Source organism: Bidens hawaiensis, unplaced genomic scaffold (genome assembly GCF_021521415.1).
Source record: "Bidens hawaiensis isolate Kalapana, Puna unplaced genomic scaffold, B.hawaiensis_p1.1 tig00000458_1, whole genome shotgun sequence".
Classification (NCBI taxonomy): domain Eukaryota; kingdom Viridiplantae; phylum Streptophyta; class Magnoliopsida; order Asterales; family Asteraceae; genus Bidens; species Bidens hawaiensis.
Window position 1 is genome coordinate 1,578,966 of NW_027491030.1, and position 15,640 is coordinate 1,594,605.

The window sequence follows — 15,640 nt, forward strand, 5'->3', positions numbered from 1 at the left end:
CTAGTAAACTTTGTTAGCTTTCTTCCATAATTTTAGCATCTTATAAAAACAAAAAAAGTATAAAATATGGGTATGTTTGACAAAAGTTGTAACTTTCTTGTTGCTTGAAACTGATAGTAGGTAGCTATAATATATATTAGATATTTAGATATTTAGATGTTTGATAGATTAGGTGAAATCTTTTAATATATATAAGGATCAAAATGGGTATAACAAAAAAAAGTAATAGTATTTATTTTGGATATTGTATTTAAGTAATTTAAAATATTAAAAGTAATTTAAAAAATAAAAGGAGATAAGAATAAAAAGTGTGATAATGATTTGTGACCACACAAAAAACCTCTTAAAAATAAATTTAAAAAAAATAAAAAAGTTGTAACTCAAAATATAAATTGAAAAAAAAAATAATAACTAAAATGTTTCCGCCGTCATTCCCGTTCAATTTTTTTTTTTAAATACAAAAAAATAAAAAAAAACTGATGAAAATACCTAATGGCGAAATCAAAGACACAATGACGAAAATGAACAAAATACATAATTATAACTAAAAAAGACACAATAAATCGAAAAATATAACATAATGTCAAACAAGATATTACACAATTATAACTAAAAAAAGACACAATAGATCGGAAAACATAACACAATGTCGAACAAAATATAATATAATTTTGAGTAATATAACACAATATAAACAAAAAAAGACACAATCAATGACGAAAATAAACATTATAATAAACCAAAAGACACGACGACTTGTTTGTCAAGTTATTCTACAAAATGAAACAAAAATGAGAATGATGAAAAAAATTTCTAGCCACATAAAAAATCCCCTAAAAAAATCATAAGTCGCAATTTAATAAAAAAAAACGAAAAAAGTAAAAACACAAAATGTTTACACAATTTTTCTCGTTCTCATTAAAAAAACACACACAATGGTAAGTAAAAAACTTAAAGTTAGGGGATGTTTGGGATTTCTTATTTTCACGAACTTATAATTTATAAATTTAAATTATAAGTTCGTGAAAATAAGAAATCCCAAACACCCCCTAACTTTAAGTTTTTTACTTACCATTGTGTGTGTTTTTTTGATGAGGCAAGGAGACCGACGTTGGTGGAAGGACCGACGTTGGTGGAAGGACTGCAAAGTCATACCTGGGGAGGCAGTTGTGACTCAACATCGACTACTAGTGACAGATATAGCCTTCAGAAATAAGCTGATTGTTCGAGAGAAGAAAGGTACACCGAGAATTCGATGGGGAAATTTGAAGGACGAAAATCTCCTACTGTTTAAGGATAAACTCATACTGCATACGCGGGCTCGACTAAATGGGGACTCAACTCATATATGGGAAGCTATGGAGACAAAGATCATCCAAGTAGCAAAGAAGACTCTCGGGGTCACAACAGGAAAGACAAGTGGGCATAAGGAGTCTTGGTGGTGGAATGACGCAGTGCAAGACAAGATAAGGGACAAACAAGGATGTTTTAGGGAGCTAATGAGGTGCACGAATGAGGAGGAGCGAGTGGAATTGAGGGACAACTACAAAACGGCCAAGATAGAGGCGAAGAAGGCAGTGGCAGAAGCAAAGAAGGCGGCCTTTAAACGGATGTATGAAAGTCTAGAAACAAAAGAGGGGGAACATGCTATGTTTAAGATTGCCAAAGCCAGGGAGCGTAGAAGACAAGATCTAGGACCGGTGAAGTTCATAAAGGATACAGATGGGCATGTACTGGTCAAGGAGCAGGACATCAAGCTAAGATGGCAAACCTACTTCCACAATCTTTTTAACAATGGGAGAGCTTACCAAGAAGAACATGACAACACAAACTTTCAACGACAACAATCGAATAACTGCTACTGCCGACGGATCACACGAGAAGAGGTGAATGATGCACTTAGGAGGATGGGAAGGTCTAAGGCGGTTGGCCCAGACAACATACCCATCGAGGTGTGGAAGTGTCTGGGGGAGGAAGGAGTCATGTTGTTAACTACTCTGTTCAATAGTATTCTCAAATCAGGTAAGATGCCAGACCAGTGGAGGAGCAGCGTTGTAGTTCCTATCTATAAGAACAAAGGAGACGCCCAATGTTGTGGTAACTACCGAGGAATCAAACTACTAAGCCATACTATGAAGCTATGGGAAAGAGTGATTGAGGTTAGACTTAGACGAGAAACTCAGGTTACGGTCAACCAATTTGGCTTCATGCCGGGGCGTTCCACCACAGAGGCAATACACCTTATAAGAATATTAATGGAAAAGTATAGGGAGAAGAAGCGTGATCTACATATGGTGTTTATTGACCTAGAAAATGCCTACGACAGTGTGTCACGACAGGTGCTCTGGGAGTGCTTGGAGGGTAGAAGAGTGCCCAGGAAATACATAGAGATAATTATGGATATGTATACCAGGAGTGAAACAAGTGTCCGTGCGCCAGTGGGGGATACTGATTTCTTTCCTGTAGAGGTAGGTCTTCACCAGGGGTCAGCGTTGTGTAACATCCCGAAATTTCCAAAATGATATTAATTATATTACTTAATAATAGAGGGAAAGTTTACTCGGGTTATCGGGAAATAAATAAATAGAGTAGGAGTTGGTATGGGTCGGGCTAGTGTTGGGTAATGGATATGGGTTATGGACTTGGATTAATGGAGATGGGTTAAATGAGAATGGGCCTTAGGTCCATGGGATTTAAGGGATATAAATATCCCCTAAACCCTAAACTATCACTCATTTCATCCTATCCTCTAACACTCCAAAACACACACACCACACACCAACACCGCCGGCCGAGGGAAGAACCGAGCCAGATCCGAGAGAGAGTGAGGGTTAGTTGTGATTAAACAAGTAAACGAGATCCAAAAAAGCTCAAAAAGGTATGATTCTTGATCTTTGAAGTTTAAAGATCCAAGCTTTATAGTGTATAAACGACCGGAAACGGTTGGGGAACGTAGTGGGTGATGTTAAACCATAACAAGGGTGTTAAAATCGCCAAAATGATTGATGAAAACCAAAACAGCGGCGGAACTGGGCAACTTCGCCTGCAACTGGGCAACTTCGCCTTCAAAGCGATAACTTCGCCTGAGGCCAAGTTCGCCTGATGAACTTCGCCTAAAGCCAAGTTCGCCTGATGACAACTTCGCCTAAAGCTAAGTTCGCCTAAGGTTTAACTTCGCCTAAAGCGAAGTTCGCCTAAGGTTTAACTTCGCCTAAAGCCAAGTTCGCCTAAGGTTTAACTTCGCCTAAAGCTAAGTTCGCCTAAGGTTAAACTTCGCCTAAAGCGAAGTTCGCCTAAGGTTTAACTTCGCCTAAAGCCGAGTTCGATTAGGAAATAAGTTAAAAACGATAAGTAAAAGTATGCTAATACTAGGCCACCAGATTGGATCAGGCGAGTATTGATACGTGTAACTTATACAGTCAGCCGAGCTCAGTTAAAGAAGGGATTTACAGCTATCAGAGGAAGAAGCAGAGTTCAGGTGAGTTTCTAGCCCCATTCCTTGTTATGTTTTCGGGGCTGTGTGCATACTCGATGTGTTGTTAATACATTTATCCTAAGTGATAAGTGTATGTCATATGTGATATGTGTGATAGATATGAATGATTGCTTGTCGGTACGCGAACGATCTTCGGATATTGCGCGTACTGTCAGGTTAAAAATAAAGGTACGAATATTATATATCGAAGATGTATGAATATTTCAAATGAATACTTGTCGGGGCGTGAACGATCTTCGGATATTGCACGTATCGACAAGGGGTATGGTTGTTAAATGAATAATGTAAAGAACGCCTAGAGTGTTCTTATGTTATAATGTAATTATTGTATATGTGAAGTATGTGTATATAGGTACACGAATGGCATGTGAGTTCTACGTTCGACATAGTAAGTTAGGATGGCAAATCCCTCTAGCTTCTGTCGGACATAGACTCGGCTGGTGATGGCGTAGTTAAGGACTGCGAGCCTTATACGTGATGTAGATGATAGATGTAAACGTAGATAAGGACTGCGGACCTTATACGTAACGTAGATAAGGACTGCGGACCTTATACGTAACGTAGATAAGGACTGCGGACCTTATACGTAATGTAGATAGGCGTCAGCACAGGAAAGGACTGTGGACCTTACACGTGCTATATTTCAGCATAGGAAAGGACTGTGAACATTATACGTGCTGTATTTGTAGCATAGGGGAGGACTGCGGATCTCGTACGTGCTATGAATTAGGTTGCAACATAGGGAAGGACTGTGGACCTTGTACGTGTTGTGGATGTATTTCAGCATAGGAAAGGACTGTGGACCTTATACGTGCTGTAATTGTAGCATAGGGGAGGACTGCGGACCTCGCACGTGCTATGAATTAGGTTGCAACATAGGGAAGGACTGTGGACCTTGTACGTGTTGTGGATGTATGATGGTATAGGGAAGGACCGCGGACCTTGTACGTACCATAAATGGTGAACATAGGTAAGGACTGCGGACCTTTTACGTGTTCACGACCTTGAGTACAGGTATAGACGGCGGACTATGAACGTACTCTCGGTAGACTGAGGTTAGTGATTGTAGATATGTATGTATGTATGGTAGCAAGTATGTACGTAGAACAGAAGGGTAACTAGTGAAGTATGGATATGTATCATACGGATATGTATGTATGTGTATGTATTGTTTGGCGTTCGATTAACTAGAACTCACTCAGCGTAGCTGACTTTTAGTATGCACGCAGGTGAGTAGGATGAGGCAGCTCGCTTGAGGAGACACGTGGCACTGAATAAGAGGCTGGCATCGGAAGACTCAAGACGTTTAAGTTTAATGTTTCGTTAATTTTGAAAGACAAAATGATGTTTTAAGACAAGACGTGTTTTGTTATGAAATGTTTTATGAAAGTTTTTATATTCCGCGAAAGTTTTAATGAACTCTGATTTGTAAGAACTGTGTTTATGAGTAAATCCGACGCTAAAGTAAGGCTACCGGGTTCGGGGCCTTACAAGTTGAGCCCGTTTCTTTTTGCAGTAGTCTTGGATGAGTTGTCAAAGTCGATTCAGGGGACTCTCCCGTGGTGCATGATGTTCGCAGACGATATTGTGTTACTTGCTGAGAAAAAACAAGATCTAAACATGAGGCTTGAGGAGTGGCGAACAACCTTAGAGACAAAAAGTTTAAAGATTAGCCGATCTAAGACGGAGTACCTCCACTGTGATTTTGGTGGGATAAACGACAATGAAGACGCACAGATCACAATTGAAGGGCAGGTGGTCCCGCAGGTAACGAAGTTCAAGTATTTAGGATCATTTGTACAGAGCGATGGGGAATTAGACAGTGATGTGACCCACCGAGTTCAGGTAGGATGGTGTAGATGGAAAGCAGCCACAGGTATATTGTGCGACAAGAGTTTCCCGATTAAACTAAAGGGAAAATTCTATAGGGTGGCAGTTAGACCTGCAATGCTATATGGAATAGATTGTTGGGCCATCGAGAAGGCACAACTGCGGAATATGGAGGTAGCAGAAATGAGAATGCTACGTTGGATGTGTGGGCACACAAGGCTAGACCGAATAAGAAACGTTGTGTTTCGAGAGAGATTAGGGGTGGCGAACATAGCAGACAAGATAAGAGAGTGGAGATTGAGATGGTTTGGACATGTAAAGAGAAGACAGACGACGAATCCTGTTAGATCCGTAGAAAACATTACTATAGAGGGGAGGAGGGGTAGAGGACGACCGAAATTGACTTGGGATGAGAGGATTAGGCATGATTTGATACACCTAAACCTCTCCGAGGACATGGTTGAGGATAGGAATTTGTGGAGAAGTAGAATTAAAGTTAAGGATTTTTAGAGAGAATTGAATACCTTAGGGCTTAGACTTAACTTATTTAGGTCACATACCATAATGGTATTTCCCTTACATATATTATTATTATTATTATTAGCTTTTATATAGCTGTTAAACTGTGATCTTATTATTAATATTATTATAATTAGTAGTAGTTTTTATATAACTGTTAAACTTTGATTTCCTTTATTTTGCTTCATACACATGTACTTAGAGCCGATGGTCTCTCTGGAAGCCACCTCTTTATTCCTTTGGATAGAGGTACGGTGTGCCTACATCCCACCCTCCCCAGACCCTACTTATAGCTTTGCTGTCGGTGGGATTTTACTGGGCATGATTGATTGATTGATATAATTTATAAATTTTTTGAGAAGCAATAAGGTGTTTGAGATTGTTTATATTGTAAGAGAAAAAGTTCTATAAGTTATACTTTTTTAATTTATTAACTTAATGAAAAATTATAAGGAGGTAAAATTATAAGGAATCCCAAGCACACCCTTAAATTTCTAAAAGCTCCCAACCAAAGTATACCCTATATGTTTGTGAGGAAAATAATGATAAAATGATGGGTGAGATATTGCGACACGGAAGACTTCTTACTTTTTTTGAATGAGAGAAATTATAAAAAATGTAAATTTTAGTTAAATTATAAGGTAGAATGTTCTTAAAAACGATTTTTAGCCTGTATGTAACCATATAAGATATAAGATCTATTCCCTAATCTTGCATGGTAGTGGATTGATGTCTCGAGTCAAATGGGAGTACTACGCTGAATTGGAAATGGATAACCAAACCCATTTATAGTGAGGTGGTAATTGAGTTGATGGAGTTACTAGATAAACTGTTTTATTTTAGATTTGAGGGTGGTATAGATGGATGGGTGTGGGAAGGAGATGACTTGGGTTTTTTATACGGTTGCTTCTATGAAAAAGCAATTATATACGATTGTTACTATCCCTCTGAACGAACATTGGAGTAGAATATTTGGGTCCCCATGAAGGTAAATGTGGTTGTTTGGGAGGGTGCTACTTAATAAACTTCCAATGTGTGATAATTTGCTTAAGAGAAAGGTTATGTTCGGTATGAGTATATGTAATTGTTGTATGGTGTCGGATGATTCTATAGAACATTTGTTTTAAGGCTGTTTGCATGTTTGGTGGCTTCAGCGATCTGGAACAACATAAAGAAAGGGGTGCAACATTCATACCAATTCGCTTCGTCGATTCAGACCAATGTTGCAAAAGTCGCTAGGCGGTCCCTAGGCGGCCGACCCCTTTGGAAGGAGTACTCGGGGAGTACTCGGAGAGTACTCGGACATGATAAATATAAAGAAAATTAGATTTTGGGTAATATATATATTTCAAATATCATAAGTTTACTAATATATATAACAAAATCAATGAATATCAATACAAATAAGAGAAATACATTTTTAAACACTAAATTATTCTAAAAAATGTTAATCATTAATTAAAAATAATGATATTCGTTCTTTAATATTATAGAAATACGAATTATGTTGTATTTTTTAAGTCAAAATAGACCCAAGTTAACCGACTAGATGTGATTCAGACTAATGTTGACCACCTTTGACCATTTTTTAGTTACTAGGCGGAGTTAAAGAAACTCCCCTCGGCACCATACCTTGTAGCGAGTACTCAGAGAGTACCCGGCTTTGTAGACCTACTTTTACAACATTGATTCAGACAATTCCATAAGTAGGTTTCTGAAATTATACATAAGAGAAGGATGTTTGGTTAATCATCATGGTGGTTATTTGGTGTATTTGGAGAGCCCGAAACAAGTTAATTTTTTAGAACTCAGACACTCAAGTCCCTTAAAGATGTGTCAACAATACATCCATCAACACATTTAGGGGTGCAAACGAGCCGAGCCCAAGCTCGACTAGGCTCGAGGTTACACATAGCTTGAGCTCGAGCTCGGCACATGTCGATCTCTATTTATAAAGCTTGAACCCGGCTCGTGAGTGTTTTTTTCAAACTCGAGCTCGACTCGCTTATTATTTCTTAATTTATTTTTATAAATTTATATTTTTATATATTTTTTAATTATAATTTTTTATATTTATTTTTCATAAGATTAATTAATAACTAATAAATATAATATTATAAAAATTATGTTCATGTCAGGCTTGTTTAGGTTCGCGAGTCGGCTCGAACTCAATAAGTGAAGCTTGAGCTCGGACTTGTTTAAGCTTGGCTCGATCAAGTTTTTTCACGAGCCGATCTTGATAGCTCACAAACAGCTCGGCTCGTTGGCACCCCTATCAACAATGCAGTTTATGGTTTATAATAACACCCTACTTGTGAAATATTCTCTCCATTCGTAGCTCACCTCTCATTTCTATTTTGACAAGCAAGCATGGTCCAACTCCAAACTTTGACTAGATTAATATTCAATTTTACTCAATTGGTAGAAATGACCCTCTAAGTTCCTAAATGTGGCAATTTGTAACCCCAATTGGTTAACACATGGTTACTAATTTACTATAACCCTTAAATCTAATTACAATAAACATACTTAAATAATTAATAACTCAATATAATTATATAAATAAACCCTTCACTTAAATTTAAGTATTTCATTATTTTTATCCGATGATAAGATGCTAAATAAATCATTATATACATATATAAATTAACCAAAAAACTCGAACCCGTTTAGGTTAACCAAATTCAGCTTGAGTTTAGTTGACCTCTCAATATATGAAGACTCACAAAATGATATTCGACAAAAGAAAAATACTAAAACCAAAAATTTCTCACGAGCGTGTTAAAAGCAAAATTGTTTTTAAGCGTCCCTTTGTATAGTAGGTCCATACGACCTTTGAGAAGATCATGAAAGTGACAAAATAGTCGAGACCACCTAGGAAGAAAATTAAACAACTATATATATATATATGCATGATTTAGTATTATGCTAAGAGTACTAGACCGACTGACTTTACGGACGTCTATCTCCATGGATAATGGACTAATGGCAAGTGTTATTATCAACCACAATTAACAACTAAGTTATATATAAAATAAAAAGTAAAAAAAAATTATATACATTAAATCATTAAATAGGTTTTCGTCTTCATAATCGTTCACTCATATAATATTTGGACTTGTTTTCAAGAATCACAAAATAAGACGAGAACGAACCCTAGCAAAATGGATGCATGGGTAACAATCAAAACGTGTTGTTTTCTAAGGTAATAATATGATTATGGTTCATTATATACGGGGTTCTGAAGTAGTACTGGTGGTGTTAACCCGTTTGAACTCAAATTAACATATTTAGCAAACAAAAACGAATAAACTCGAATGATAAACAACACATTGATTTTTCGAGGTTATCAAGAACTAAAGATAAATAAATTTAAAATATTAATCTAAAGACAATCCACAAGACATGTATACATGAATCACATATATCTTTGAAACATGTGTCCAGCTTTACATATATTAGAATGCATCTGTACCTTACCTTACTAGTGGAATTAAACGTCAATAAGCCGACTATATGCGCATGGCCTCAACCTTCATAATGGATGTCAATTTAATAACCAAAATATCAAATCTTTACACCCATTAATTTAATAATAATCGACTGGTTTGAATTCAATACGTGTAATGTATGTAAACTCTCATTTTTGCAACCATTTTAACAAAAAAAAAATTAAAATTGTGGGCATAAATAATATAACATAACATTTCATATGAATGAAGTTATTTATTACCATTGTTAGAGGGTAGTGCAAATCACAAGTGGCAAATGACCACCCATATCTCATATCAACCTTCAAGATTTCAACATGTGTACACTAGGTATATTACCACCATTCACGGGTACTTATGGTTTTCACATGTGAAATGACATAAACACCCTTCATTCATCATAGTCATGAACAACATCATTACTATATATATGACATAATAACCACTAAAGATGACTATGAAAGTACTTTGATCAAATCAAACAAGATCCCAACATAATGCATTTGAAAACCTACCAAATTGTTGTGCTTGTTGTATTATTATTATTTGTTTCTATTTCTACTACCAAAGGTGATAGAAAGACCCTTGTGAACCAAATGTCTACTTCTAGTCCAACCGGGGCTACTGGTGCGGCCCATGGTCCAAACTGGGACTATAGCTGGGGATATGGCTCGAGCCCTGGGAGTGGGTGGGGTTATGGGTCGGGCTCGGGCCGGTCCCCTGATGGTTTTGGTAAGGGTTATGGGTTTGGTTATGGTTCTGGGACTGGGGGTGGGAGTGGTAGTGGGTCTGGTTTTGGTTATGGGTCTGGTGGTGGGGCTCATGGCGGTGGGCACGGTGGCGGCAGTGGTGGTCATGAAGGAAACGGACCCAAAATCCATGTGTAAAGTGGTTGGAGTTGTTATAAAGAAATCTATGTATGGTTTTATAGTGTAATAAATTGATGGTTCAATAACAAGGTATGAGTGTCTTTGCAACAACCTATATGTGTCATGCTATGTAGTATGGTGTGTAAGTGTGTTTGTGATTATGTTTATATGTGTGATTTGATGATATACATAGGCAGGATCATCATCCTAGGTTATGTTATATATTTAAGTGTGTTTTTCTAGAGTTTTTTCTTTATAATTATAGAAGTATTCACAGAACACAACATTTTCCTAATGTTACTAATTGTTACACTTGAGACTATAGATTTTGTTTTATCATCATAAATTGATATGTATTAAGTCTTTGTTTTATCATCATAAATTGATATTAAGTTAAGACTGTATTGTGTAAGTGTTAAGGTAATTTTAAAGTTTTATAATTAACTTGTCTTGTTCTTTTTAATTCTATTTAACATAAACCTTAGTTTTTAGTTTTTAGACTTTACAGTCTTTGTGTTATTTTAAAAACTTATTGTTATTATTCTTATTGATTCTCTTCAACTTAAATCATATTGTGGTTCTTACAACTTTGGGTAAATATTTGTTATTACTGTTTTTGCTTGATCGTAACATAAACCATATTTGAACATCGACAACTTCCCATCAAGTTGAGATTAGTTTTGATTTATTTTTTTAGCAGAGTGAGTCAACTTATCTCTAACAAAACAATCGCAGTTCATACAATGGTTGTCAATAAACTTATCTAAGTTCTCTCGGTTAATATGTTCAAAGCTTTATGCATGCTTAATCAAATCTTCATATAATGGTTATCGATAAGAATTATCAACGACTTAAACCATGTCAGTGTTAATTTTGAAATATAATTACTAATCTATTAATTAATCTAAAGTAACATTTTACATATTTGCTTATACATGTATGATATTATGTATATGGTCAATCACAATCTTCATTTGGTGTTAGATCTTCGTCTACCAACTTAACGGTTGTTGTGTTACACCTACAAAAATAAACCTTGTGATCTGGCAACATTTTGATCTGTATGAAATGCTTAGGGGTAAAAAGAACTTGATGCAAGAAATGCGATTAATTCATTTTTAAAGTGAAAATCGGCTTTGAAAACCATACAAATATGTATTGAAAGGCAATGAAATTTGGTCCGGCTCGGTATCAAGAATTGGTATACCTTTGCAATAATAGTGAGAGAAAAAAACTCATCTAATCAATTTATTAATATCATAACTAATTTTAAAAACTATACCTCTAATGTAATTCGAACCCTTGAAGCATGATAAAGAGTCATTTGATTTATTGTTGGGGAAAAACTTAAAACGATGTGCCAAATACTTGGAGATAGGTTTTACTCAGTGAAATGCTTAAACGTGTTATCTTTCTGACATATCCGCTTACACTACTAGACACCCTATTAATTGATAGTGAAGTCACTTCCCAATGAGCCCATTACATAATGAAACCAGAGAACGTCAATCATAAGCGTGATGGAATGGTTGGTCCTTATGGACTCAAGGACACCATCGGACACTTTTAGGACGATTATGTGGCGATTGGTTTTAGAGCAGGTTCGATCATTTCGTGTGGTGAGGTCGCTTCCTTAGTTTTTTTAAATAGGAGTGAGTGAAGAGGAGGAACACCATGTTTGCAAGAATGTGAGCTTCACTCAAAGGCTATCAGAATCCTATCGCCAAAAAGAGAACGGATCATGTGTGTGTTACCAAACCAGATCATATTGACTTTATTATAATCACTATTGACAAAAATGGTCAATGCATGCTAGAATCGAATGCTATAATCCTCAGCCATGAGCCCAAAGCGAATGGATGAATCATTTAATTTATACATTGGTTTGCGTAAATAAATGGTTTTGAAACATACCCGAATCAGATATGCAATATCCATAAACAATTAGACCACTTTTCATTACAGCTTAATATATGGACTCCCAAATTTTAAAATCCACATATAACATGAACAAAATATTTCTAACATACGATGATGCAACACAAGCAATGGTGGCAATCCAGATAAAAACAGCGGGTACTTGTCAAACATTTAACTTAATTTCAAATCAAATATCAACCAACTGATAAAAGAGGACAAAACACTCAATCAAAGCTGATATAACATGCTTTTAACACCAATGTTAGCTCCACCATATCCAATACAAACTTAAACCACATAAAACATCAACTTGGGTTAATCCAGCAAGTACAGTAAAACATGCGCATTCCTTAAATTGGCTTGATCTTGAAGTGAAGTGATATCAGCGAGAACACGAAACACTTCAAGTCCTGCAAATTCCAGCTATCATTAATACATTATGCTAGAATCCCACTTTGCCAGTAAACTTCATATGCTAGAATTATATATGGTGTATTTCAATTAACATAGCATTTACTCTTTTCTTTTCCACATGTTTAATGTTCATATTCATACATTATGCAACCACCGATCAAAAAGACAAGCTATTGCACGAATAATAAAAATAATGTAGTTAACATAATTACTGTGAGGGACATGAACTACAGGAATCGGTTACAAACCTGAACAAGGTAATAGAAGATCCTGAGGCCTTCAGGATCTTTACTGGTCTGCACATCCATAAGCGACCCGATCTTTGAAGTAGTAAATGAAATGTGTTCATTTCCCATCACAATCTCAAGTTCTTGCCTTCCCACACGGTCTGGTTCTGGCCAGTTGTTGTCATCTTCCTTCATAATCTACAATACAAACACATAACACACCATTATGCTCTAGACAGCATAGTAACTTAATTTATGATAACAATAGCAGAACAAAGTTCAGAATACTGATAGTTACATGTCATAATAAAGCCATAAATTCCTAATAAAAAACACAAACATTTTGCTAACTACCTAAACTCTAGAAAGAATAATTTCTGTAAATCTGAAACACTGAACTGCAAAAGCTGTTAGAACCCTAATAGTCGCAAACGAAACAAAATAAAACCTAAAAATGTGTTCTAGAGAATCAGTCATCTCAACTACACAAACTGTTCATCAAAACATAATAACATATATTACAGAAACTGAAGCATCCTTAAAATACCTAATTCCTGTAAATCTGAACTGAAAAGCTGTTGAAACCCTAACAATTGCAAGCTAAACAAAAATACAAAAACTAAACCTAATCAAATTGTTTTGGAGATTCAAATCATCTCAACCATATAAACTCTTCATCAAGACATAATAACCAAAATTGCAGAGAGCAGTACATCGATAAGATATCTAACTCCTGTAAAACTGAACTACAGAAGCTGTTGAAACCCTAACAATTGCAAACTAAACAGAAAATACAAAAACAAAACCTACTCAAAACCTTCTAAAGAATCATTTCATCTCAACTACATACATAATAAACTAAACTACAAAAACTGATACATCCATAACAAACCTAATTTCTATAAATCTGAAACACTGAGCTGCAAAAACTTGTTAAGACCCTAACAATCGTAAACTAACCAAAAACACCAAAATTAAACCTAACCTAGGGTTTCTAGAGACTCAATTCACCTCAACTACAAATAAGTACTCACCAAATCACAATAACCTAAACTACTCACCAAATCTATAACATACCTAATTTCTGTAAATCTGAAACACTGAGCTAAAGCTTTTGCAACCTTAACAATTTCTATGTAAACAATCATACAAAGATCAAACCTAATCAAAAGTTTCTACAGAATCATTTGTTCTCAACCACAAAACTCTGCATCAGAAACATAATAACCTAAACTACAGAAACTAATATATCTATAAAATACCTAATTCCTGCAAATCTAAAATACTGAACTGCAAAAAAAATGTTAAGACAGTAGCAATTGCAAAGTAAACAAAACCTAATCAATTCATCTCAACTACATAAACTGTTCATCAAAACATAATAACCTCAATTACAAATACCAACAAATCCAAAAAAAAACACCTAATGTGTGTAAATCTGAAACACTGAGCTGCAAAACTTGTTGAAACCCTAACCATTGCAAACTAAACAAAAACACCAAAATTAGCCCTAACCTAGGGTTTCAATTCACCTCAACTACATATAACTAACTACTCACCAAATCACAATAACCTAAACTACATGAACTAACACATCCATAAAACACCGCTGCACCACAAAACAATATAAAACCCTAGCAATTATAATAAAAACAAAAAAGTAAACAATAATAATAATAATAATAATAACCTCAGAATCGGATACAATGCGACGGCACTCCTTGAGAACCGAAGGAGTGAGAAACACCTCTTTACGAATCATCGTGTCGTTTTTGTAATTGGAGTTGTTAGCGTAACGGAGTTTACCGTCTGGCCGGAATTCGAACTCCAGAAACTCGTGGCCGAATTTGCCCTTGTGTCCGACGTAATACCGCAGGTAAAACTCGCCGGCGGCCGCCGCCGCTGCTCCGTTTTCTTCTTCCGCCATCGTAACCTCTGGAACGGTGAGATACAGATACAAAGTGAAGTGAATTAAACCACTGGGTTAATTATGTATAGTTCAAAGCCCATGGGCCATAGGTTTTGGGAAATCCAAATAAAACGGTTAACCGAATCTAATTAATAACCAATAACCGATATTAGAGGTGCACATCCAAACCGGTAACCGATTCTCTATCTGGTTTCTATCCGGAAAAAGTCAGCGGTTAGTAACCGGTTTTTCAATTTGGCCCTGAACCGGTTACAAAACCGGTTAATCACCGATTTTAGGTTTTTAAAGAGGGGTGAGCAATAACCGAAACCGAACCGAAAACCAATTAACCGAAATTAACCGAGCCGCGCTGAACTCTTCATTTTTTTCCATATTTTCAAGCCTTTTTTCATCTGCTTCATGTATTATATGTATTAATTGTTTAGTACTATCATTTTCATGTATTTATATCTCAATTTCATGTACTAACATCTCAATTTCTTATATTTATATCTTCAATTTATGTATTTAATCATTCATTTCGTGTATTTTTAAGCAAACTTTTAGCCCACGTTTGATATTGGTTATTAACCGAACTGTGCACACCCCTATTTTAAAGTATTTTCTATAAACCAATTTTTCCTGATTATTTACCGGTTTGTTAAGGTTATACCGATTAGGATTTTGGTGGTTGAAAACTGGTTAGTACCCGACCAGATCAACCGATCTAACCGGTTGATTGACAGTTGACAACTAACAGATTATTAAATTAACCGGTTTGTGCATGTCTAATAGGTATGGAGAAACTGGTTAGTAATCAACTGTAACAGATGGCTAGGAACAAGCTATGCATTTTAAACACGAGTCGATTTGAAACTAGTTAACTACAACTGATTATGATTTCGGCCATCCTACCCCACTCCCTCCCACCGAACTAAGATTGAGTGTTTAGTTTGCTTAATTAC

General features: G+C 35.9%; 2 protein-coding genes across 2 annotated transcripts; one reads left to right on the plus strand and one right to left on the minus strand.

Moving 5' to 3' along the window:
* The first annotated feature begins 9,537 nt into the window (after nt 1-9,537).
* On the plus strand, nt 9,538-10,447 carry LOC143626255 (uncharacterized). Its single transcript, XM_077096402.1, has one exon. The coding sequence runs from the start codon at nt 9,834-9,836 to the stop codon at nt 10,221-10,223; it is 390 nt and encodes a 129-aa protein (XP_076952517.1). The 5' UTR covers nt 9,538-9,833; the 3' UTR covers nt 10,224-10,447.
* Nucleotides 10,448-12,329: 1,882 nt separating this feature from the next.
* LOC143626263 (protein mago nashi homolog) lies at nt 12,330-14,720 on the minus strand. The gene is made up of 3 exons (XM_077096410.1): nt 14,457-14,720; nt 12,788-12,964; nt 12,330-12,535 (listed from the first exon to the last, which is right to left on the minus strand). The coding sequence occupies exons 1-3, from the start codon at nt 14,691-14,693 to the stop codon at nt 12,476-12,478; spliced, it is 474 nt and encodes a 157-aa protein (XP_076952525.1). The 5' UTR covers nt 14,694-14,720; the 3' UTR covers nt 12,330-12,475.
* Between the last annotated feature and the right edge of the window lie 920 nt (nt 14,721-15,640).